The sequence below is a fragment of the Microtus oregoni genome, unplaced genomic scaffold (genome assembly GCF_018167655.1).
Source record: "Microtus oregoni isolate MIOR12 unplaced genomic scaffold, Mior012 000017F_ref0000208, whole genome shotgun sequence".
Taxonomy (NCBI): domain Eukaryota; kingdom Metazoa; phylum Chordata; class Mammalia; order Rodentia; family Cricetidae; genus Microtus; species Microtus oregoni.
Genome location: NW_024543076.1, coordinates 14,185,195 through 14,211,867, shown reverse-complemented (window position 1 = coordinate 14,211,867; position 26,673 = coordinate 14,185,195). Strand labels below are relative to the sequence as shown.

Genomic DNA, 26,673 nt, shown 5'->3' with positions numbered 1-26,673 from the left:
TCACACACAGGAAGCATTTGTTGCTCTTGGAAAATGCATATTGTCTGGGAAGCCAAGAAGGGGTGGGAATATGAATGAATGAATGAATGAATGAATGAGTATGAATGAGAATCAATGTGTGCACACAGGTACACATGTCTGTACATATGTGTGGAGGCCCGAGGACAATCTTGGGCCTCATTCCTCGGCCACTATCCCTGACCACCTTCCACCTATGCCCAGCAGGGTCTCTGAGATTTTAGAGTTCTTTTGCCTTTTAAAATTTTTAGTGCGCATCTATAATTGTATATGACAGTGGGTTTCATTGTGACATTTCCGTGAATGCCTTTAATACAATCGTATCATGTTGAGTCCCTCACTGTCCTTCTCCTTTCTCCTGACCCCCTTTCTCTTCCCTGCTAGCCATCCTCCTGCTTCCATGTCTTTTCCTCCTAAATTCCATAATGAGAGAAAACATGATATTTTTCTTTATGAACCTGACTTTATTTTACTTAACATGATATTATCTAGTAATACCCATTTCCCTATAGTATTCCATTGTGGGTGGGTGGGTGGGTAGATGGCTGGATGGATGGGGTGAGTGGGTGGGTGGGTGGGGTGGATGCATGGATGAGTGGATGGATATCATCATTTTGTATACATTCATCTGTTGAAGGCTGCTTAGGCTGATTCCCATGTAACTGTAAATGGTGACACAATAAGAATTGCTATGCCAGTATCTCTATGGCATTCTTATTCTTACTCCTTTCTGTTTATGCTCAGGAGTGGTGTAACTGGATTTTGTGTGATCTTAGTGTGCTTTCAGTGAACCTCTATACTAGTTTTCATAGTACATGTACTGGTTTCTGTTCCCACCAGGAGTGAATATGGGTTCCTTTTTCTTCTGCTATCATTTGTTGTTATCTTGATGGTAACCATTCCCACTAGGGGAGATGAAAGCTCAGTGTAGTATAATTTTCATTTTTCTATGGTTAAAGCTGTCGGACATATTTCCATGTACCCATTGGTATTTCTTCTTTAGAAATGAATCTGTTCAGTCCATTTGCCCAGTTATTGATTGGGTCACATGCTCCTTGTATATTCTGTTAATATACATATTGTCAGATAAATAGCTGGACGTCTTTCTCCATTTGTCGTAAGGTATAGTTTCACTCTGCTGACCATTTCTCTTGTCGTGCAGAAGCTTTTTAATCTCATGCAATCCCATTTGTCAGTTCTTGCCCTTGCTTCCTAAACTAGTGGTGGCCTAGTCAAAAATAAAAAATAAAAATAAAAAGCCCTGCATGTGCCTGCGTGTTCAAATCTATTTCCATGCTTTCCTGGAAAAGTTTCAGAGTTTCGGGTCTAGCCTTACCGTCTTTAACTGTGACTCTTCTGAGCCGATTCCTTTGTTGTAGTTTGTCTCTCTCCTGTGAATGTCCACTTGCTAAAGAAGCTACCCTTTCTTCCATTTGGTTTTGTCCCCTTGTTGAGACTCAGAAGGCTGTGTCCACATGGGTTTATTTCTGGGTCCTTTTTCTTAGTTTCCATTCTGTTGCTGTGATAGACTATCCTGACAAAAAGCAGCTACTGGGAGGAAAGCTATTCATCATTGAGCTCTGAGAAGGAGGTAGCCATGCACTGAGGTTACCTTCACCTGGGCGGTATTCGGCTGCAGGAGAATATGGTCCTAGTGGCTGAAGTCAAAGAAAAGAAATGAGTTTCTCGGCTCCTTGGGGTGTGTCCTTCATGACTGATGATTCTGTGGAGCAGGGGCTGCATCCCAGTGATGGTTTCTCTTCCTTGTAGAGCAGCAGGGTTGTTCTGAGGTTGAGCTCTTTGAAAAAGCCTCCCTGTTTCTTAGGTTCGTGCTGAGAAGCTCGCACAGCCCCCATCTCTCCCTGGGCAATGGTGTGGCTTTGTTTTCGATTGACAGGTCAGCAGGTTTACAAACGAACAACAGGTGCAGGGTGTGGTGTGTGGCTTCCCATTGGTTATATACATCCATGTCACCCATGAGATATAATTAATCTCGTGGTTCTCACCACCGTGGAAGTTGTTTTTCTAATTTAATGAAATAATTATCACGTTGTTCCTGGCTTGCTCTGTGTGTGGTAGGCTGTAGATACTCAAGGAGTGTATCTCAACTGACAGAATCAAAAGAGCAGTTAGCTGCTTTAGCCAATTTGAAATTAAACCCTTTGTTAAGTTGCATGAGTCAATCTCTGTTCAATAAGATAAAAGCGGAGACTGCCTTTGGCAGTAGGGTCACCGGGATGGGACACAAAGGATCACTGTGGAGTGGTGGTTATATTCTGTGGCTTGGTTAGGGTGTGGATTACACATTTGCCAGAGCTTAGTGACTCTGCACTCAAGATTCATAAAATTTGCCTCAATATATATCCATGAATGAGTCTTAAGTTCCAGCACATACTCTGCCTGCTGGACTATTTATGGAAGTGCGTACTCGTTTCTGCAGTTGGCTTTGATATACATTGAGAAAATAATGGATCAGTCCATAGAACGGTAGAGCTGTGTAATGACATGTGTGTGAATCGTGGGTTCTAAATGGAGAGTATCTGTGGATTGAGTATTCCTTATCCAAATTCTCGAGACCAGACTATTTCAGACTTTGTTTTGATTTTTGGAGCATTTGCAGACACTTAATGAACTGCCTCAGATACAGGAGTCCACTGTAACAATTCATGTGTACTTTACATGTGTAGACAGTCACTTGATCCATCTTCTTGTTTTATACATGAAACAAAGTTTCATGGTGTCTTGTTTTCTTCATGTGGTGTCATACCAGCACTAAATATGCTTTAGGGTTTGATGATTTCTATTTTCAGATTAGGGAACAACTTGTAGTTGTTAGCTGTAAAATTACTTGAGTTATTTTTTTTGTTAACTTGAAATCTTAAATTTTCTTTAAAAAAAGGTCAAAGCACAAAACCCCTCAGGCCTTGCAAATATGACACCAAAGTCCTCTTGACTTTTTACCCATAGTCCTCAGGTTTGCATGACCACTGCTTGAAGCAGAAACCCTTTCATCTGAGATACATCCTGATGAGTCCAACAGTGTTTCTTTATACATGGATACGAGCTCCTTTTTTACTGCAACGCTGGGCATCAGGATTTGAAAGGCAGCTTTAAAAGGATAGAGGAAATTTATATTTAGGGTGGTATCGTATAGTCTTAGGCATCACTGGAAGAAGCTGGTTGGGCGCCATTAAAAATGGTTCTGTTGTTCGTGACAAGAGAGAGTGACAGTTTTCAATCACCATTAAGAAATGGACGGAGGGGGGAGGACCTAGGACTTACCACAGGGCAGGGAAATCTGACTGCTCTTTGGGCTGGAGAGGGAGGGGGAGAGGAGTGGGGGGAGGGGGAGAAGGGTGGGAGGAGGGAGAGAAGGGTGGGAGGAGGGGGAGGGAAATGGGAGGCTGGGAGGAGGAGGAAATTTGTTTTTTTTTTCTTTTCTCAATAAAAAAAAAAAAGAAAGACCTGAATAGCTACAGTTCTGTGATATTGTCAGAAAGTGACTGCCGCTACCGACCGCCAGTGGTAGACATGAAGAACTTCCTTGTAGACATGAAGCAGTAGTCACCAGGTCTAACTCCAGGGCCAACTGTCTCCATGTGCTCACTCCATCTCTCTTCCTCCTGTGTCTTTCTCTGTGCAATAGCGTGAAAACCCAGAAGCCAGACACATGTGTTCCCCTCTTTTGGTTACTGAATGGTTCTGTCATCTTGAGTACATTGCTTACTATCTTTGGATATAGCTTTCCACAATCTTTGACCAGGCTGATTCAGTCATATCATCTGCTAGTCCCTTCCACCACTGGGATGCATGTACAGTGGTGAGATGTTGAATCCAGACCCTTAGCATAAGGTGAGAAACCCCTGGTCTCATCCAGGTGAGAGCCAGTCCGCAAGGGGCTCATTTAAATAGTGCTTAAGAGTTTAATCAGAGTAGATTTTCTGTCGGCTTCTCTCCGCTATCTGAACATGGATTTGGAAACTAAGATATTCACAGCATTAAAACCAAGATGTCTTATAAACCGCTTTGAAAATTATCAAGAAGAACAGAGCAGAGAGTGGTTGGAATGTGTGTGCAGATGGACGTTCAATTCTCTTGCACTATCCCCATGAAAATGCTCCAACTTTTTGTGTGTTTTTTTGTTTGCTTGTTTGTTTGTTAGGTTTTTTGAGGCAGAGTTTTCTCTGTAGTTTTGGAGCCTGTCCTGGAACTCACTTTGTACACAGAGATCCTCCTGTCTCTCCCTCCCGAGTGCTGGGATTAAAGGCATGATCGGCCGGCTAAAACGCTCTTACAGTGATTGTGAGGAAAACTATCAATTTATATCTAGGGGTTTTCCCCAGTGAAAGAAGAGAGGAACCAACAGCTGAGTCTCTCTACATTCTCAGCAGGTAATGGAACTCAAGACATGAGTGGTTTGGCGTATCATGATATACAAACCACTCAGAACCATAACTAGATAAACCTGGGACCTCAACTTCTATTGAACACACACCTCGGTTTACTTTACTTTCCCGAGGGGGATTACATGATACACACCTATTTAGATTCCTAGTCACACCACCGCACATGCGTGTTTGTGTATTGGGCATGGACTTGTCTATACTGTCTCCATTTGATTAGCTGTAAACGCAACGTAAGCAGGGAGGAGACCTAAGTAAGGAAAGAGGCTAATTACCGAGGGCTTGACTTTACTAATGCACTCAGGCTGAAGATGTTTTAGGTGAGAACGTGGACAAGCCATCTGATTTGGTCCATTATTATATTTTCAATTATCTTCGGTATTCAAAGAGAGACATTAATCTAGCTGGGGATGACATAGCAAATTAGCACGGCTCCCTAACCCTTTAAATTGCTAACACTGTTGTAATCTGTAATTATAGAAATCAGTGTGAGAATTGTGGCAGTGCATAATTATCTTCTTGATACTTTATTGCTGAATGAATTATTAATCAGAATCAGTCTTGTATAGTATTTGCAGCAACTCAGAAGAATAATGTATAATTAAATTTCATTATTCCTATTTTTGTGTTAATGTTTTATGATGTTGTAATTGATAATTAATTGGCCAAAACTCATACAGTACTTGGGGTTTCAGGTGGCTGGAAAATGTTCAGTGTGCTGGGTTCATTAACTTAGTAATAGACATTCTGTAAAGATCATGGGGTCTCGTCCAATCTGTATAAGAGTTTTTAAAAGCGGTTTCTTAATCTTGCACTTTTCATGTTTCCTTAAAAGAAAGTAATAACTGTGAGCATGTACAAATGATGAAGACGTCTTGATAGCTTTCAAACTAGGCCCGTTCTAAGCAATCAAGCATAGGTTGTGAATATCAGACAATGGTAATTTGGTATGACTCTCTATATATCCATCTTCATTCTAATTAAACTGTCAGTCTCCACAGAACTACAGTGTGAGGAAAAGTAACGCTGCCGTAGCCTTAAAAGCCATTCCCTTGTGTTCTTGGTGAGGGTAAGCCATCATGTAGCACGTCCTTTGTAGAGAAAGTCTGCTTTAATCTTTTCCAATTGTTCAAAACACTGTGTGGTTTTCCTCCTCGCAGACACATAGGTTTAGAATCTGAAGGGATTATGAACTTCTCCTTGACTGGCATTCTAACTAAGAATTCCTGGAGTGAGTTTCTCTTGGTATCCTTTGCAGCCTAGGTAACCAGGAAAGGCTCAGAATCTAAGAATGCCTTTCACTCCGCCTGACTTCTATTGAAAAGATGCATTGTTGGGCATTTCGTGTGAACTTCTGCTGTGCTCTTTGATTTGATTTGAAGAGGCCACGCTTCTTTCTGGTTTTCAAAGAACCTACCTTAGAAACACACAATTCTTCCTGGAGCAGGTGAGCATCTTTTTACATTCTGAGGAATTTCGAAGCATTGTACTAGGGAACTTGACAGCGCATGTGATGTTTTTTTAGTCAGCCCTTTTCGGAGCAGATTAGAAACCACCACAGCAGGGAGGAACAAAGGGGGTTGGGGGTTGCTTCTGCAGATTGCTGTACAAATGCGACTCCGCATTCCCAAGAAGATCACGACGGGATTGTTACATTGTTGGCCGGGCTTGGTTCTGATGCCTCACGTCCCCAGTTTATTCGAGAGGAATCTGTCATCAGGTTGCATGAAGAACGTGTTTGCTAGACAGTCTTCATGGTTATTGATTTGGAATGAAGACCAGAAGGCATCCTCCAATCATCACCTGTCAACTGCAGGCATTCCACGGCCGTGTGTGACCCGCAGGGTAGCAACGTTACAGGGCATTGCCCCCACTCAGCTTGATCACACTAAACCACCATCTGGACTCTTAACGGTGGACCTGTGAGACAGTCGTCTGAGAGCTGGTGCTGCTGAGGGAAAGCCTCTTAGCAGTTTAAGGTGGAAGTCTGTGCTTACAGTCAGGCAGCTTTCAGAAGCAGGAACAGGGAAGCTATTGGCAACTTAGAACAGCTAAACTCTATTCAAGGATCTACCTTGCAGCCAATGGATAAAGAGGCTTTAGGGCTCATGGGTAGTTGAGCCCATTTCTGCTTTATGTGGGAAGGAGTCTGGAGTGAGCAAGCCAGAGACTGGAGATACATAACTAGGGACCTTGGGGACAACTCACTGAGTAGACAGTAGATGAACTAGGCAGGTCACTTTCCATCCCAAGGCGGCCTCTCAGGAGGCTGGGAGGTTCAGAGAAGGTAAACAGGCTGCTGAGGTAACCCCCACTAGGAACCCCCAGGGTGTTTGGAGGGAGGGGCAGTGCTTTGGAGCCACTGCTCTGAGGGGAGAATGCTGGCTTCTTGCCACCCTGTTCCACTAAATACAGATGCGCACTTTGAGAATGGTTGTAATTCAAGGAAATGAGAAATTATCCAGAGTCTGAAGGAGGCAGGAGGCGGTGCTAAAATTAGGAACTGTACATGTTATAAAAATACAAACCATTGTCAATCCGGGATTGAAGGGCAAATTTAAAAAGTCAGCACAGTAGAAAAACTAACTTGTTTGTTTGTCAAGACAAGAAAAAACTATCGACTACTTACCAGGCATTGAATGAGTAAATTAATGAACCCGTGGACAAATGTGTGATGATTTAATTTTCAGAACCCTATCAAATAGTTGCTTTTTAACACACTTTTTTTTAAAGAGTGGGGGAAACTAAGGCAAAGACACGCTAGATGGCCAGCCTGGGGTTTGGTGCAAATGAGTGACAGTCAGATCGGAAAGCCAAGCACCGGCTCTGGCCGCTGCCCATACCCATTGCCTCCCTATGCTGTGTGTGTTGCTGTCCTTAGTGAACACTGCCCTCCACCTCAGGTGCTCTTGCAGCCTCTGTGTGTGCTCGTGTGTTGAGCCATTTACTCTGTATGGCCACCAAATGCTGATGAGAGTTCCCATGGCTTTCTCTCTGCTGCACCCCTCCAAATCTGAACCTTCTTTCATTAGGGGAGAGGTAATGTGCTTTCTCTGGGGCTTCAACCTGAATGCCGACCATGGCTTTTTGGCCATGGGAACTCTCATCACAAATATCCGTACAAGTTCTCCATCTGCCGGGCACTTCTTTAAACATCAGCATGAAATACATCAGGAGTAAGGGTTCCTGAGAGAAGACGTTCTTGATGTGATCGTGTGGAGATTTAAAGTCGTGGTGAGGCCGGTTCCTGAGGTCAGCTGAGCGCTCCCTTCTGTCCAGAGCTCTCTTAGATCCATTGCCTTCTGTGACCTCTGTGGTCCCGGGGGACACTGTGGAAGGCAGGCTACAGTGATGTCATGGCCAAAGCTGCCGAGACTCAGGAGAGCCCACCTTATGTCCCCTCCTTGAATGGAAATGAAGTGAACCAGCCCTTTACCCAAGTTAAAAAGAAAATGGGTGCAAATGAAAACAAACACCATTCTTCAACCGTCCCCATTTACCTCAATACGAGAAGTTTTCTGTGTGTACAGAACTGCAAATTTATATAATGTACAAATAGTTGTTTCTCATGATGGTAGTTTGGGACTGAGGATGTAGCTCAGTGATGGGATGGTTGCCTAGTACAAAGGGCCTTGACTCTGTTCCCAGTACCGAAATAAATAAATAAATAGTTTTGATTTGTGGAGCACTTACTACAAAAGTAGCGTCCTAAGTACTCTGTTGTTTTACCCCAGGTCGTCATAGTCTGTAGGTGGAAAGAGCAAGAGTTACAGACACTAATGAATGTGCCAACAGCCATCATCTAGGAAGTAGGCAAGCAGGGATCAAGTGGTAGCCCTCTGCATAGGGAAGGAAGGGGAGATGGGACATGGATGCTGTGTGGATTCAAGAAGCTGAGCCGCTTCTTACTGCTGGCACACCCAAGTGGCGTTAGGTATTCTCCCTGACCATTCAGGCAAAGAGTATTTTCTGCCCCTCTAACTTTTTGTAAAGAGTAAGAAGGTAGAGCTGGAAAAATTGCTCACAGGTTAAGAGCAATTACTGCTCCTGCAGAGGGACTTGGGTTTCACACCCAGTACCCACATCAGGTGGTTCTCAGCTACCTGTAATTCCAGTTCCAGGGGGATCTGGTGGACTCTTTTGGCTCCAAAGCCACCTTCACACACATGGTGCCTATACTTCCATGCAAGCAAACACAGATACACATAAATATAGATAATTTTTTTTAAAGATCTTTCATATACTTTGTTTTATCCAGAACCTTCTCTGAAGGCAAAAATGTGTGAGCGGTGTGGCGTGGCGGTTTGTATCTTCACAGCATGTTCTGGGGTGTGAAGCCATTGTATCTCTTCTGGTAATGATAGCCCACACTCTTAAGAAGCAGCCATGGGCAGGACAGACACCTGGAAAGCTCCATGCGGATTCTGTTTCCCCAGCCCTCTCTGCTGGCCTCTGCCTTTTCCACATGCTCGCGGGGGCGGGGGGGGGGGGGACTTTCACCTGTGTTAATCACCCACCTCCATTTGACCTATCCGGTGGCAGATGGTCCAGGTCCTTGTGTTACCTGGTGTGAGATTTAAGAAACTGCTGACCCGTCTTCACCTTGGGAGTTTATTCACCTTGAAGTGGAGCAGAAGAAGGAGTAAGGGAGACAGGCTCCAGTGGAAATCCGCCAACCTTTCTTAGAACACTACCTGAGTGAGCTTTGATTAGATGCTGCCCGATTTGGGGCACTGCGTTTTTATTTCCTTAGTGACCCCGTGAGTTGTGTGCGGTCTGAGGCTCCTCCGTTCTGTTCGCATTCCTTCAGAGAAGACAATGTCTCGGGACACAGTGTGTCCACAAGACCCAGTGTGTGAAAAAAGCAAGTTCTCTCATATTCAGACCCTCTTTGTGGGCTATAGGGATGGTTCTGCAGGTAAAGGTGCTTGCCGTGAACGCCTGAGGATCCGAGTTTAATCTCCAGATCCCACAAAGGCACGAGAGCTTGTCTATTCCACATGCTTACTGTGGTACCCACGCTCACACGCCATACACAATAATGCTAATTACATCAGAATGAAAATATCAAGACCATTGTGTTTCTGCATCCTTTGAAACTGTGACTGTTTCCTTCTGCCCTATAAGCTGTGTGCCCCCTCAAGAGCCTGGAGAACATGAGCAGAAATCACAGGAGTGAGTAGTCACCTAGCTCCAGATTCTCCTCACATACAGGCGGACCTTTCTGCTTCCCGTGTGTCTAGAGGCGGTCCTGTGCACAAAGAAGGACGTAGCTTCAGTGATGCAGTCTCTAGCATCCTAATCATAGTCGGTTGGTTCTGCCTTTGGCAAGTTCCACACATTAGCATCTGCAGACAATAACGGACATGCTAGCCTCTGTGATGTTACTGCTACTACCTCTGGAACTCAGGGCAAACCCCAGACCAGTATTGTCACTGGCCTGCTGGCTAAACTTTTGATGTTAGTAATCATGGTAAATCGCTTGAAACTGACTCAGTAAAAACAAAATTATTTTTAATTATGACATTCGGTATTCTGTTCTCACCTCTGACCTGTTCCGAACCTCCTTACTTCCTCACCTCTTCTTCCGTGTCTGACTCCCCAACACATCTAAAACCCACTTACAGGGGAGTAGAGTTTCTCCCGTTCTGCCCCAGTGCCTATAGTAGCGAAGAGGTCAGAATTAGGCAGGCTCACAGTCCCCGTGTTCCACATTTGACTCTCTGTTGTCTTTTCTTCGCCTTTGATTCTGTCGTTTTTGACTCGGTTCTTTTTTGAGACAGAATAATTTCTGCTAGGTTCTGGGAACTCCCCTCCCACCCGATGGAGACGTTTTTTGGGGGAAGAGAAGCGAGCCCCTGTTGAGCTGAGCCTTCGGTACAGATCTGCAGCGCCTTCTATTAAAATGTAAAGTGATCCGTTGAGTCATCCTCCCTCTGGTTTGACTCAGAAGCTTTATGGTGCACTTTGCATGTCGTTTCTCTGTAATGATTTCCCCATGGAGAAGGGTGTCTGATAGAATCCAGGCAGACTGGAGATTGCTCTGAGTCAAATGGATCTTTTATTCTTTTAGTATTAACCCTTATCTCTCAGTTTCCCGTCCTCAGATTTTCCCTGAAGGAGCCTTAATGAAGTAAACAGGCTCCACCACCCTCATTTAGCTCCTAATCACTCTTCGCAGATTCTTCTCACGTTAACAGCACGAAGCTCTAGGGGAATTGTCTACTGGCTAGAAGGGGACTTTGAGAAAGAATATGCTGCACAGATGCCCTGATAAAGAAAAATGTAGAAAAGAGATGACATTTCTCTGTCCTCTAAGAGGCAGATGCTAATGGGAAGCAGAAATTGATGTGTGAGAAAGGACTAGAGATGGAGACCGCAGCAAGGTAACAAGGGAGGCAAACTGAATGTCACAATTTCGGAAGGAAAGCTAGCCTGACCCAGGACACTAGATAGGAGTGTCCCCTGCACCCTCAGATGGGAGGATTGCCACAAAAGAACAACAAAAGAAAGACAAAAGAAAAACTATCAAAGGGGAAGACCAGTTCCATGCTAGATGGTTCAACAGCTGCTTGGCCTGTCTGTCCCGTCCCAGTGCCACACTCCTCTTCCCTCACTGTCCTCCCCTGCCCACACCCACACCGTCACCGATGGCGACCACTCACATTGGAAAGCCTGGCATAAAGACCCTTTCACATGCCTGCATTCATTGACAGTAATGGTTTTTGTCCCACCTTATGTTCAGTTCAAGCTGTGACCTTCTCCCTGGCCTCCTAAACAGTGTGGTCCCACCTGAGATAACTGGGCAGAGATGCAGAAGGAAGAGAGGACCAGCAACCTCTGGGATGCTGCCACAGAGTCCAGTCCTGCTCCTACAGAGCACTGTGTGAGGTGGGAAGAGGGCAGGTTTCTCTGTGCCCCAACCGGCACTGTGCTTTACTAGATGTGAAACTGGCTTTGATTCCTCTTTTTTTTTGGCCTGACTTTGTTTGTGACAGGGAAGTTCACACAGGGAGAAGCTCTGTCTCTCTTCATCCCCCTCTGAGTTATAGACTGACATTTTTCATCCCTCCAGTTTCATTGTTTCCAACGTATCTAACTTCCTTTTAGGAACTGCAGTTAGAAATGCATGCATTTCAAGACTTCCCCAAAACTCTTGTGCTTTTATGGAAACACAGATGATAAAATTAGGAATCCTTTGAGTTCACCGGGTTCTTCATGTTACAAATAAGAAAGCAGAGGTGCACAAACAGATTTGGCCTTTGTGAGAACGGAAAACACAGAATCTCTGAAAAAAAGTTTATGGTGGAACGGAGCCTGGGGATCCTAGGGATTCTGGACCCTTCTAGTTTCAAGGGAGACTTTGTCTTTGTAAAACTGATTGTAGATACAAAACGGAACACATAAGCGCCATGATAGATGACTCAAATAACAGGTGTTTACTTCCCAGTGGTGCAGGCTGGAAAGGGTACCAGCAAGTCGGGTTCTTGTAGGGGCTCTTGCTGGTTGAAACAACCATCTTTTGATTGTACCCTTGTGTGGTAGAAAGCGAACGAGAGGGATCCCTGATATTGGTGCTAACTCTGTTCGTGAAGACTCCACCATCATAACATGATCTAATAACCTCCGAAAGCCCTACCTCCAAGATCATCGTCACGCTGGGAGTTAGGGCTTCAATAGATGAATTTGTTGGGAATACAAATAGTTTATTCAATAGTACTATCCATATCCCAGTGATATTCCATAAGGTATCACTAGGTATTTAAGATTTGTCCATTTTTAACAGACTAATAGAATTGGAATACATATTATGATTTCTATATTGCTTCTATAGGCTAACATTCATCATTAGGTTTGTGACATTAATCTGCATGCTACATGTGGCTCTAATTTGCTGGGTTACCCCATGTTATAAATGCATTATAAATACTGTATCCCCCAGTGCTACTGACCGACATTTCATTGTTTCTGCTAGGGAGTTATTATAAAGAATGCAGCTGTGAATGCCCTTTGTGTTCTGCTTAGGAACTCAGGAGTATCTCCACAGTGGAACCTCAGAGTGGAATTGTGGGTCATAATCCATGTGTGCCTTCAACTTCTCTAGGCAATGCAAGTCGCTCTCCAGAGCTATTAAACCAGCTGTCAACAAACAAGGATTCCTGTTGCTTTACAGCATCACAGACTTAATATTGTCGAACTTCCCTACTTCTTTCCATGCTGATGCTCATGTCTTATCTTTGATTCTGTTTTCCCTTTCGATAGATCCACACAGTCTGCCTTACCATTGTATTATGTTTTCCCAGTCAGCTTCTGGAGCAGGCCCTGACTCCTCACCCAGATCTTGTCTAAATGGGGAAAGTTAGAAGTGTCACTACGTTCTTATTGGAGCTGAGAATATTTTGTATTTTGATGTGTGTAAAAGAACAAATGAAACAATCACCAGAAATACAGAGCCTCTCATGATTGCTCCCTGTTGAGATCCGGGTGGATTTTTCAACTGTGTCTTGACTGACTATTGTCACAAAGATGTTAATAGAGCGAATTTCCTCCTGAAAGGTCAAGGAAAATGGACATTTATACTGAACTAGGGGGACCATTGAGAACTACTAAGGACTTGATGATACAATTGTAACATCTTCAGCCCTAACAACGGCCTTAAATTTCAGTCCCCTTAGCAAAAGACCGCAGATGGAGTCTTTGAGCAAAGAAAGACAGAACATTTTACCTGCTCTGTGGCAGGCCCTCCCGTTAGCTGTCTGGGGCATTAGTGACATTAACTGACAAGCACTCACTTTTCCATTAGGAAACACCAAAGTTGAGCTGCTTTCCTCTCTCAGTAGGGAGTTTGATGTTAGCAAGGGCCCCCCATCCAGAAGTAATACCGAAGCCATTACAGTAGCTCTGTGCACTCGAGAAGCTCTAGAGATTTGGTAACTTTCTCCTCTAAAAACTAACCCTTACAGATTTACAGTAAATAACTTTTTAAATGCCTGCTAAAAGCAGACACTCACTCAGCAATTACTAAATAATTTAGTGTTTGATTTACTGAAGTGTTTACTTCATGCACTGTTTCTGGGAGAAATGTGGGGAGAAGCAAGTGAAACGGTTTATAATTTACTCCTTTTCTTCACCCCCAAGGCATATTCATTTTCTTTTCATCCCCAGCCTTCTAGACATGACAGGTTGTCTGTAAAATTTAACGTTCCACTTTTTTGTGAATTGCAGCTTTTCAGATTCCCCACTGTGGATTTTTTAACTTGGTGAATTATACTTTTAACACTAGAACTGTTAGACGCTTGACTATCGGCACATGATACCGTGATGAATGAAGAGTGGTTAAGTTAAGAAAAGAATCGGCGTTCATTAATATTGTATTTTTTGACTGATAAAGAGTTGCGGTCCGTGGAGCTTCTTTCGAGGGGATGAACATGCTACGATAATGTAGTAGTGATTAGCTCTTCCTACTGAAGCATATGAGGAAATGATTGGGGTGTGTGTGCTGTGCACATGTGCAGCTGGGGTTTTTGGCATGCAGAAAAAGAACGCGATCCAGCCAAAACCCAAATCAGAACCTTTGGAAGGCTTTCTCACAATCTGACTTCAGCTAATGTCTACATACTTTAACACATTGTCTACTGCTTAGAGTAAAGACTAGCTGTCAGACTTCTGCGTGCTATTCTGGGATCCATGCTCCCCACACTGTGAAGTGTTTCATTCTTAGATCCTGCAATCCCTGCTGATTTGCTGCATTAGGCCGCAAGTGTTGCTTAATTAACATTAGGAATGAGGGGAAACAGAAAGCAGAGAGTGCGGAGCCGCACTGATAAACAGAAGAGCCAGAGTCAGATCAGCATTCACAGAAAACATGTGGGGGATGAAGGGGCGCAGGAACGATGCGTTCCATCACGCTTGAGAGACTTGGGGAGGAGAAGGGTCCGCCGAGAAGTAAAGAGGAAGACAATGGGACAACTACAGCCAATAGAATTCTCCAGAAAATCACCAGCTAAAGTCTAGCAACCCTTTCGCGATAATGAACTCCAGGATTTGCCTGGTGTTTGCTAGTTTTTATGTCAACTTGACACAGGCTAGAGTCATTTTGGAAGGGGTAAAACCTCCATTGAAAAAATGTCCCCATCAAACTGCCCTATGAACATTGTCATGACTGATGATTGACATGGTTAGGCCCATCCCCTCTGTGGATAGTCCTGGAAGGACTGATGATTGACGTGGGTAGGCCCATCCCCTCTGGGTAGTCCTGGATGGACTGATGATTGACGTGGGTAGGCCCATCCCCTCTGTAGATAGTCCTGGATGGACTGATGATTGACATGGTTAGGCCCATCCCCTCTGTGGATAGTCCTGAATGGACTGATGATTGACGTGGGTAGGCCCATCCCCTCTGGGTAGTCCTGGATGGACTGATGATTGACATGGTTAGGCCCATCCCCTCTATGGATAGTCCTGGATGGACTGATGATTGACATGGGTAGGCCCATCCCCTCTGGGTAGTCCTGGATGGTATAAGAAAGCAAACTGAGCAAGCCACAAGGAGCGAAGCAGGAAGCAGTGTTCCTCCCTCTAGGTTCCTCCCTGCTCTGACCCCCCTCAGTGTTAGACTGTGCCGTGGAAACATAAGTGAAATAAGCCCTTACCTCCTTAAGTTGCTTTTGGTCATGGTGTTGTATCGTAGCAATAGAAACCCTGGCTCAGGTGTCAAGAATGTGAAAGGCCCTAGGTTCAACCCCCATCACCACCCCAAAATAGATTTCAGTTTATACTGTTTGATAAACAAAATTAATATAGTTTGGATGTCTTCAAAACTTACTTGAGGGTTTAGCCAGCAGGGTAGATATCAATGCTAATGTGACTTGTATATCCTACTTTGTCAACTGGGACTCCATATATGGCTATATCCCCTTTCTTTTCAAAAGCCTGTCTTCTTAGGAGAAGGTTGGGTCTTCAGGACACTCCTCTGAGGGATCCCAGCCTTGCTTGTATCTTGGAATATGATAATCCACCCTCTGACTTGTTTTGCCACTGTTCATGGTTGTAGCTTCCTAGTTGGAGGTGATTTGTCCTCCTCTTCAAAGTGACTAAATTTGAAAAAATGAGGTACCCTTTATAAGCCCCCTCCTTCTGGTGAATCTAGCGTGTCACCTGTTTCCTAGAACACTAGTTGCTCAGCCAGGTTTTGAGTGTTTCCTGATGCATATAACCTGTTAAATTTTTTAAACTCAGTACTTGGTGTAGACGAATGGACAAAAGCTGGATGTGATAGGACCAAAGGTAATAATTTGAGAATAGAGAAAAGAAATCAGGATTGAGACTTGATATGGCAGATGAGAAAATGCTGAAGACATTCCAAGGAAATGAAGGCTAATTAGAAGAGACCAGAGAGGCTGGAGAGGTGACTGGGGGGCCAAGAGCACTTGCTGCTCTTACAGAGAACCTGAGTGTGGTTCCCAGCACCCACATCAGTGGTTCATACTCCAGCTCCAGGAGATCCAATGTCCTCTGTAAGTCTCTGTGGGTGCCTGCACTTGTATACACATGCCCACATGCCTTCGTTAGGGTGTCTGTCGCTGTGGTGAAACACCATGACCACAAAGCAAGTTGGGAAGGAAAGCGTTACACTTCCACACTGTAGTCCATCAGCAAAGGAAGTCAGGACAGGAGCTCAAACAGGGCAGGAACCTGGAGTCTGGAGCTGATGCAGAGGCCATGGAGGAGTGTTGCTTACTGGCTTGCTCCTCATGGCTTCCTCAGGTAGGAGAGGTAGGAGAGACAGGAGAGGTAGAACCCAGGACCACCTGCCCAGGAATGGCCACACCCACAATGGTCTGGGCACTCCCCCATTGCCCCATTGATTACTATTAAGAAAATGCCCTACAGCTGGATCTTATGGAGGCATTTTCTCAATTGAGGTTCCCTCCTTTCAGATGGCTCTAGCTTGCCAGGATACCACATACAGACATACACACAATTAAAAATAAAATAAATGTTTTTAAAAGGGAAGCAGTAGAAAACACTTGTGTTCTTTACTAGGGAGTAAAGAGTTTACCAGAAATTTTCTAGTGTTAATCAGACACCAGAGACCTTGATTTTATTCCATGACTAGGATTGTTTTAATTGGATTGTGTCCGTTATGATGTTATTCTTCTGATTTAATTTTGTAATTGATTGTGAATAATCAACTTTACAAATACTTCATTTGTTTATTTGAACGCCGAAGAACCCATCTGCTTTCCTCACAAGGACTTTTTGTAAAAGGACCTCTTGTAGCAGAATGTAATTTACCCTGTACTGTTAGCAATGTGATAAGTTATTACTTGTAAAGTTCTGCAAAAAATTATAACTGATAGATCCAGAGTGCCACTGAGATGACCGGAGGGGCGAGTGTAGTAAGGTTAAGCACCAGGTTCGGTCCCCGAGCCCACATGGTGGGGAGGGACTGACACCTGTAAGTTGTCCTCTGGTCCCCACATGTGAGCTGTGGCACATGCACACATACATGCACACACACCATAAACACATGTGTAGAACAATTTTTAAAAATCCAGGATTTTTTTCGAGCCAATATTGAGCAAAAACCTGAACTCTTAAAAATAAAATACATGAAATAATGCTTTTCAGTACACTAGCAGCCTGGGCAAACAGCTCAGTTGGTGAAGTGTTTGTCAAGCAAGCGGTAGGGTCCAGGTTGATCTGCTGAACCTGTATTACACAGCTCTGATGGGCTGGAGATGTGGTTCAGTTGGTAAAGTGCTTGTCTAGTGTGCACAAAACATTGTTTGGTTCCCAGCACTATGTAAAATGAGGCGTGGTGTTGCATCCCTGTAATCCAAGCTCTTAGCAGGTCAAAGCAGATGGAACAAAAGCCTAGAATATTAAAGAGACTTAACTACAAAGAAAGAGAAAGAAAGAAAGAAAGAAAGAAAGAAAGAAAGAGGGAGGGAGGGAAGAGAAAAAGAGAGCGAGAGAGAAGGAAGGAAAGGAAGGAAGGAAGGAAGGAAGGAAGAAAGAAAGAAAGAAAGAGAAAGAGAGAGAAAGAAGCCAAGCCTGGCTTGGTCCCAGCACTAGGGAAGTGGAGACAGGAATATAAGGTGGGACCAGACAGGATCCCCCCCCCCCATTCCATCTGAGGGTTCCTAGAGATAGGAGCCCCCATTTGGTCAAAGATTTAGTAAAGGTAAGAAGTTTTTGTGGCTGTTGCTCTGCCCCTCCGATCTGACATGCAGTTAAGTGTGTTCAGTAACTCAAAGAAACAGGGACTGTGTGGAAGGATCTGGGCCAGAACCCAAACAGATGCCAAACACCACGCAGTAGTGATTATGGTTTTGTTCATGTTAGGTCAAAAGAAAGATGAAAAATCTTAAGCAAACATGTGGAAGGTGTTTTAAAAGACCCATATTAGGCCTTTTTTAAAATCAATATATAAGGTTACAGTAATGAGATAAAAAATTGCAGAAGACTGCTGAAGTGGAGATCACCCAGGCTGAACTATAAGAAAAAGAACAAAACATTTTTTTTATTGAAAAATTTCCGCTTCCTCCCCGCCTCCCATTTCCCTCTCCCTCTTCCCACTTCTCTCCCCCTCCCCCCACCCCTCTCCTCCTCTCCCCCTCTCCCCACTCCATTCCCCCTGCCTCCTCCACGCCTCCCATTTCCCTCTCTTCCCACTTCTCTCCCCCTCTCCCCACTTCTCTCCCCCTCTCCCCACTCCTCTCCCCCTCCCCCCACTCCATTCCCCCTCCCTCTCGAGTCTGAAGAGCAGTCCGGATTCCCTGCCCTGTGAGAAGTCCAAGGTCCTCCCCGCTCCATCCAGGAAGGTGAGCATCCAAACAGGCTAGGCTCCCACAAAGCCAGTTCATGCAGTAGGATCGAAACCCAGTGCCATTGCCCTTGGCTTCTCATCAGCCCTCATTGTCCGCCATGTTCAGAGAGTCTGGTTTTATCCCATGCTTATTTAGTCCCAGTCCAGCTGGCCTTGGTGAGCTCCCAATAGATCAGCCCCACTGTCACAGTGGGTGGGTGCACCCCTCGTGGTCCTGACTTCCTTGCTCATATTCTCCCTCCTTCTGCTCCTCATTTGGACCTTGGGAGCTCAGTCCAGTACTCCAATGTGGGTCTCTGTCTCTATCTCCATCCATTGCCAGATGAAGGTTCTATGGTGATATACAAGATATTCATCAGTATGGCTATAGGATAGGGTCATTTCAGGTTCCCTCTCCTCAGTTGCCCAAGGTTCTAGCTGGGGACATCTCCCTAGACACCTGCGAGCCCCTCTAGAGTCAAGTCTCTTGCCAACCCTAAGATGGCTCCCTTAATTAGGATATATACTTCCCTGCTCCCATATCCACCCTTTCTTTTTCCCAACCATCACATTCCCCCAAACTCCCCCCCATCCTCCCCTTCTCACTTTCTCACCCCATTTCCCCTTACCCCCATCCCACCCCACCCCCAAGTTCCTAGTTTTTGCCCGGCAATCTTGACTACTTCCCATAACCAGGAGGATAGCTATATGTTTTTCTTTGGTTTCACCTTCTTATTTAGCTTCTCTAGGATCACAAATTATAGGCTCAATGTCCTTTATTTATGGCTAGAAACCAATTATGAGGGAGTACATCCCATGTTCATCTTTTTGGGTCTGGGTTACCTCACTCAGGATAGTGTTTTCTATTTCCATCCATTTGCATGCAAAATTCAAGATGTCATTGTTTTTTACTGCTGAGTAGTACTCTAATATGTATATATTCCACACTTTCTTCATCCATTCTTCCATTGAAGGGCATCTAGGTTGTTTCCAGGTTCTGGCTATTACAAATAATGCTGCTATGAACATAGTTGAACAAATGCTTTTGTCATATGATAGAGCATCTCTTGGGTATATTCCCAAGAGTGGTATTACTGAGTCTTGAGGTAGATTGATCCCGAACTTCCTGAGAAATTGCCACACTGATTTCCAAAAGACACTTAAGGTCATGCTCATCCTCCTTAGTGATCAGGGAAATGCAAATTTAAACAACTTTGAGATACCATCTTACACCTGTCAGAATGGCTAAAATCAAAAACACCAATGATAGCCTTTGCTGGAGAGGTTGTGGAATAAGAGGCATAATCATCCATTGCTGGTGGGAATGCAAACTTGTGCAACCACTTTAGAACAAAACATTTTTACATGAGCAGGGCAATCTGAACTGGCAGGCAGTTTCTAATTGGCAAGTCTTGAGCCATTGTAAGAAGTGTAGGGAAGGAGACAGCAAAAACATTTGGCAAAGACCCTTGAGGGAATGATGTCTGAAATACCTTCAGATATGAATGCTCCACAGCCACAGACCCAGAAGACTGGAAAGAGAAAAGCCAGAGCTTATCACAGTCACATTATCGCATGGGGAATGCGTGATAGAGAGAAAATCATGGTCACATTATTCCATGGGGAAGTGTGTGATAGAGAGAAAATCTTCAACAGGGGAGGAAAAAAAGCAAAACTAAAGTGCTGGACTGCTCCCTCCCCTCTCTTCCCCTCTCTCCTCTCCTTTCTTTCCCTCCCCTATCTTTCCTTCTTTCCCTTCCTCTCTCTCCCTCCCCTTCTCCCTCTTTCTCTCCCTCCACTCTTCTCCTCTCTCAACTCCTTTCTCTCCCCTCTCTTCTTCCTCTCTCCCCTCCTTTCTCTCCCTCCCCATTCTTCCCCTCTCTCCCTTCCTTTCTCTCTCCCCTCTCTCCTTCTCTTCTCTTCCCCTCTCTCCCCTCCTTGCTTTTCCTCCCCTCTCTTCTCCCACTCTCTGCCCCCCTTTCTCCCTTTCTCTCTGAAGGTTCTTGCTGTGTGACAGAGGTTAACCTCAAATTTGTGGTGTTGCCTCAGCCTCCCCAGGGCTGGGATTCCGAGGTCAGGTTCTTAGTTGAAGCAATGTGAGTAAAAGGATGTGGAATGGGTGGAGACCTCATCCCACAGCAAGAGCATCTGTGAAGCACCTGTTGCTAACATCGGGCATCCTGGTGAAATGCTGTTTTCCCCAACCTCGGCAAGCAAACATTTTTCTTCTCATCTGTTCAGTGTTACAGCAGAGCCACTGGCAGCATGGTCAGTCACTAAAATGCACAAAGCATCCATAAAAAGGAGTTGGTGTTTTATTTACAGACAGCATTATCTTCACTGCATAAATGCTATAGAAGCTTCAGGAAAGGCCATGGAACTAATATTAGGCAAGGTTTCAGGATACAAAATCTTTACACATAATTGTTTCTTGTATAATGTGCAGTGTAGCTAAGTATTGGAATATTTGCCTAGAATTCTAGCAAGAGGCTCTGAGTTTGATCTTCATCATCAAATATAAAATTATTTATATATTAACAATGAAAAATCAAATTGACACTTTAAAATAATATTCGGAGGCTTAGGTATAAATTTGAAAGTATATTAATATTCATAGAGCATTAAAACTTTATTTTAGATTTGATACCAGAGAAGTACAATATATTTCTTAAAAGTTACATAATTGGGTTTTATCAAGTGAAAACTTTAAAAATAAATATTAAGAGAAGAAGACAGGCAATGGCTGACTGGAGGGAGATATTGACGTGTCACATAAAATACTGTTGAGAGCAGTCGGAACTCTCAAGAGTTCACAGCAAGAAACAGATAACCTGATTTGAAATGGAAAGTGTCTCATGTCTGTCACATATATTCCCAACACTCATAAGGCAGAGGTAGAAGGATCTAGTGTTGAAAACTAGCCTGGGCTATAAAGCAAGACCCAGCTTCAAGAATTAAATTTAACGTGGTGGTGCACAACTTTAATCCCAGCCCTCAGGAGGCAGAGGCAGGCAGATCGCTAAGGTCGAGGCCAGCCTGGTCTACAGAGTGAGTTTCAGGAAGGTATCAGGTGCAGCTGCAAGGATGCCCAGTGTTGGCAGGGATGTCAAGAGCCAGTGCTCATATGCTCCTAGGGAGACATAAGATGATACAGCTGTGTGAGAAAACAATGTCAGTTTCCTAAAACCTTAAATTTGTATGTGCTCTGGAAGAAACTCAGGTACCTGTCCATAGGAAGTCTTAAGCACTGATGTTCCCAGCAGCTTTAGTTATAGGAGTCTCAAACTGGAAACAGTCCAGTTATCCATCAGTAGCTATGGATGGCTTACGACTTGTAAATGCAGCAAATACAATTCAGCAATAACATAACAAACTCTCCTATTTTACTAAGTTTTAGTTGGCATACAAAATAATGGATTTTGCCTTTATTATTGACTTTCGAATATTTTTATTATTTGATCATTTCATACAGTGTATTTTTATCATACTTGTTCCTACTCTTTCCCCTAACTCCTCCCAGATCCATTTCTACCTCCCTACCTCCCAAATCATGTTTCCCCTCCGTCCCTCCTTCCCTCCCTCCCTCCCATCAAGTTCAATTTGTGCTGCCCATTCATTCATGTACTCATGCTGTGTGACCATCTACTGGAACTTCCATGGACTTACCAGAAACCACACCCTTAAAGAAGATTGGCTTTCCCTACCCAAGGAGTGATCAACTGCCCATAGCTACTCATTTATGGGTGGAGGCTCATGAACCCTTTCTTCTGTGCTAGAATGTTGATTGGCTTGATCTTGTGCTAGAATGTTGCTTCGCTTGATCTTGTACAGATCTTGTACAGCCCCTGCTGCTGTCAGTCCATGAGTATATCAGTCCTGCCAAGCCCTGCCGGAACACTTGTAGACGGAAGTTTCTGTCCTACCTGGTCCCACAGCCATTCAGTCCCAAATAAACACACAGAGGTTCATATTAATTATAAACTGTTTGGCCTATTGTTTAGGCTTATTACTACCTATTACAATTTAAATTAACCCATAATTCTTATCTATGTTTAGCCACTTGGCTTGGTACCTTTCTCAGTAAGGCATTCTCATCTTGCTTCCTCTGCTTCTGGATGACAACTGCATCTCTGCCTTTCCTCTTCCTAGAATTCTCCTAGTCCGGTTGCCCCACCTATACTTCCTGCCTGGCTACTGGCCAATCAACATTTTATTAAACTGCATGATGAATCTTTACAGTATACAAAAGCATTATCCCATAGCATTTCTCCCTTTTTTTCTTTTCAAAACTAGACCCTGCGGCTGGAGAGATGGCTCAGAGGTTAAGAGCACTGAATGCTCTACCAGAGGTCCTGAGTTCAATTCCCAGCAATCACATAGTGGCTCACAACCACCTGTAATGAGATCTGATGCCCTCTACTGGCCTATAAGATATGTGTAGGCAGAATACTGTATAAATAATAAATAGATAAGTCTTCAAAACTAGACCCTGAATCTAATCTCCTTTGTTTAGTTTTTTCCCTCACCATTATCCATAACAACTTGTAACCAACGCACTAAACATCCAACATTGTTTTGCTCTGATTCTTCTCAACTTCTGTCTCTTAGAATCTTTCTGTCTCTCTTCCACCATTGTCCCTAAACCTTTCAGAGGGGTTTAACATAGTGGTCTCCTTTGTTCTGAGCATTCCATGACTTTTATTCTCTGCGCTTTAACCAGCTGTAAGTTTCTGCATTTAGCCACCATTCACTGCACAGAGAAACTTCTCTGCTGAGGTCTGGAAGCTGCACTAATCTATGTGTAGAGATAAGAATCTAGAAGGCAATCCATTTTGCAGGGTGATAGTAGCAGATGCACCTCTGGGGCCTAGGAGTTCCCTAACCATAGGTTCTTGGTCAGATTTACAGTACCAGGCATTTGTTTCTTCCTGAACGAAAAGCCTTAAATTCCATCACAAAGTGATTGGTTACTCCCATAATAATATTTGTGCCACTATTGCACCCATGGGAGTATCATGCCATGCCAGTTATTATTGTAATTCACAACGTTCACAGACTGTTGATGACACTTTCTCCCAGCAACCTCCATAGCACCTCCAGGACTATGAGCGCTAACCAGCTGGAAGAAAACTTCCTGGTCAGTGCTAACTTGATTTTGTCATGTCCTGTGACAAAGGTTTTGGTGAACAGGCAAGGTGAACAATAAGTTCTGGTGAACAGGCAAGACCAATAGCAAAATCCTATATTGTTTTAGGAATATCTGGCACCTCTAGTCAGCATCATGAGGGGAGGTATCCCACACCTGGTAATGGGGTTTTTATTCGGCATCTTATGGCTTCTGGGAGGAATATAGTCTTGGGAGGAGTATAGTCTCCTGTGTGGGATACCTACAGTTAAACATGTTTATATGTTTAGGAAGCCTATAAAATGGCAGATTTCCATATGGCTTTTCTAAAATCTTTAGTGTTAGTTATCCCTGCCTCCTCTGCCCTACCCTCCCATCTCTCTCCTCACTAACATGATATTTTCATAGACATATATCATATACTTTGCTAATTTATCATCCCACTACCTTCACCTGTTCCTCTGTCCTCCACCACCACTTGCTGGCGTATGAGTGTGTATTTAATTCTAGATTCTGCATATAAAAGAAATGAGTTATTTTATCTTCCACTATTATTTTCTTTTGTTCTCTTTTAATATAGACTCCTTCTTTTTCCTTTTTTTTAATTTATTTATTTATTAAAGATTTCTGTCTCTTCCCCGCCACTGCCTCCCATTTCCCTCTCCCTCCCCCAATTAAGTCCCCCCTCCTCAGCCCGAAAAGCAATCAATAAAGACTCCTTCTAATTTCATGTTTAGATCGAGATTTTGCACGTAAGAAAAAACGCACAACATTTGTCTTTCCAAGTCTACCTAATTTCACGTTCCAGTTCCACACATTTTCCTGTTAATAATGACTCAGGTCTTCTTTAAGACTGAATAAAACTCTGTTGCGTATGTGCATGGCATTTTCTGTATTCATTAGTATGAATATTGGCATCTAGGCTGTTTCTTTCCATTTCCTGGCTATTTCGACTGCGCTGCAAGAAATACAGATGTGCAGGTATCTCTGTGGTCAGCTTAAACTCACGTAGGTGTATGCCTTAGAGTTGCACGTCTGTATCATATGAGTAGCCTACTTTTAGCTTCTGACACACCTCCACGCTGGTTTCCATAGCGACTGCACTAGTTTATGTTCTCAGCAACAGAATGGAAGGAGGAACAAACCTTGGCTCTATCCAGCAGCATGAATGGATGACAAAATAATTGTTCTGAGTAAGATAATTCAGACAGGGTAGCACATTATTCCATTTAAATAAAACTCTAGAAGAGGCCAACAGACGTCAGAAAGCTGAGCAGTGGGAGCAGGGCTGCTGATGGGTGTAAGGGCTGCAGCGGGCTTTGGGTACTGATGGTATGTTCATCTTGATCGTGTTGACTGCTTCCCAGTTGCATACGCCTGTCAGATGGCAATTGCATACTCCAAATATTTAAGCATCATATACTAAAGCTGTTTTCAAAAGCAAAAATAAAGACAGGGAAAGAAGGACTTGCTACTGGGGTTTATGCTGGTAGTAGGCCTTCCTGAAAACCCAACCTTTGATTCAGCTGTGGACAGTGTATTTTAAAATTACTCCCAGACTACTATTGAAAGCAAAGGAGTCTTTGTAACTCTTACTCTGAGTGTATCTTTTCTCATGGTTCCTATTGCAATGTTGTTTCCTTAAAGATGTTCGTTGGGCCCTCTGAGACAATGAAAGCATTGTTCCATATCTGAGACAGGAATGACCGCCATAGTGTGAAGGGTAAAGGGTGGATGAAATAGCAGACCTACATCTACTCGTTATTGATCCATTGAATCATAGCTCATGATGTAATATGTAGTCTACTTAGCATCTTTGCCAAATTTCGACTTAGGAACTTGCATGTATTTCACCAAAACAGCATCTCAAAGACTTCAAAATGACGTGTTCCCTTTTAACACAAATCTCAGTTAGTAATTAGACTTTACACACAAATCCATTTTAGCCTCCTAATGAAATCGAAACTACCCAGTGTTACGGTGTTCCATTAAAAGATGCAGGGTAAAGAAATGTAGTTGAATGGAAGGGAAGCAATAGGTTGCAGCCTTCAGACGTTTCTGACTTTGTTATGCCAACCCAGAATGGCTGTGCTACTTAGCAGCCCTCTCCCCTCTGCCAGGCTGCTGACTGGGGGACCCAGGAGCAATGATGGTCCTCCTTACCTTCTCTGTCTCTTACGGGACACTGACTCAGCCTTTCTCTCTTCCAGGGTTTGAACGGCATGTCTGTGGATGAGAAGCCTGACTCCCCCATGTATGTGTATGAGTCCACAGTCCACTGTGCCAACATCCTCCTCGGCCTCAATGACCAACGGAAAAAGGACATCCTCTGTGACGTGACTCTGATCGTGGAGAGGAAGGAGTTCCGAGCCCACCGGGCCGTGCTGGCCGCGTGCAGCGAATACTTCTGGCAAGCCCTGGTTGGACAGACAAAAGATGACCTCGTGGTCAGCTTGCCTGAAGAGGTACGATTACTTGGTGTGTTTTGTGTGGTTGTTACAGGAGGTTTGTTGACTTATTTTTTTAAAAAAACTGGCAAAGGAGGCGGTAGAAGTTACATGCGCACGATTCTTGCATTGGTGTTCACGTCACCCCCATGTTGGCTTGTAGGATAGTCAGCTTCTGTTTGATGCACTTGCAGCCTCAGCGGCATGAATGCAAAGTGAGCGTGCTTCTTTAAGGGAAAAGAGCCTCACCTGGGGCCCAGACCTTCACAGTTTCTACTTCACTTAAACTTTGGGGTTTGAAAGGTTGAGCCTCAGTCTGATGCAGTCCTCTGTGTAGGATTTGAATCATGGCTATGTCTTCTGTCTTTCAAATGGGTCATTAGATTTTCCCTGAGAATAAAACAGCGAAAGAATTCACAGGACCTTCCTTGCTTAGGAATTTTAAAAAAACAAAGCCACCCGCATGTCTCACCACTAATGCAATGAGATTCTAAGAAGTGTCGATTTGTTTTTCTCATCAGTATTGAAAATATCCCCTACTCAGGTTTCCTAACTGCTTTGGTAAAGACAGTCATTTTGGTACTTTGGGGACATGAATAGCCTGGCTTACTGTGTGTAAAGATGACAGTGGTTGAGAGGCAGGGGACCCAGAAGATGGGCTTCACAATGGTAGACCGTAAAATTGATCACTCTTCAAATTGTTTATGATTCCTCAATCGTTCTGAGTCCCCATATTTTTGGAAGACTGGGGAGACTGCTGTGCACCCTTGAACTTTGCGTGTGGGACGGGGTATTCTCTGTGTACCATCAGCACGGTGTACAACTCAGAGTCATGAACAGCTGTTTGTAAGCTGGGTACTGCGCGGC

General features: G+C 43.9%; 1 protein-coding gene across 1 annotated transcript in view; it reads left to right on the top strand.

The window, feature by feature from the left end:
* Window positions 1–26,673, top strand: part of Bach2 (BTB domain and CNC homolog 2) — a 322,404-nt gene that overhangs the window by 224,236 nt on the left and 71,495 nt on the right. Inside the window, exon 4 of the mRNA XM_041667321.1 lies at window positions 25,570–25,824. Within this exon, the coding sequence (XP_041523255.1) occupies window positions 25,582–25,824 (243 nt within the window). The 5' untranslated portion in view covers window positions 25,570–25,581. The remainder of the gene's footprint in view (window positions 1–25,569; window positions 25,825–26,673) is intronic.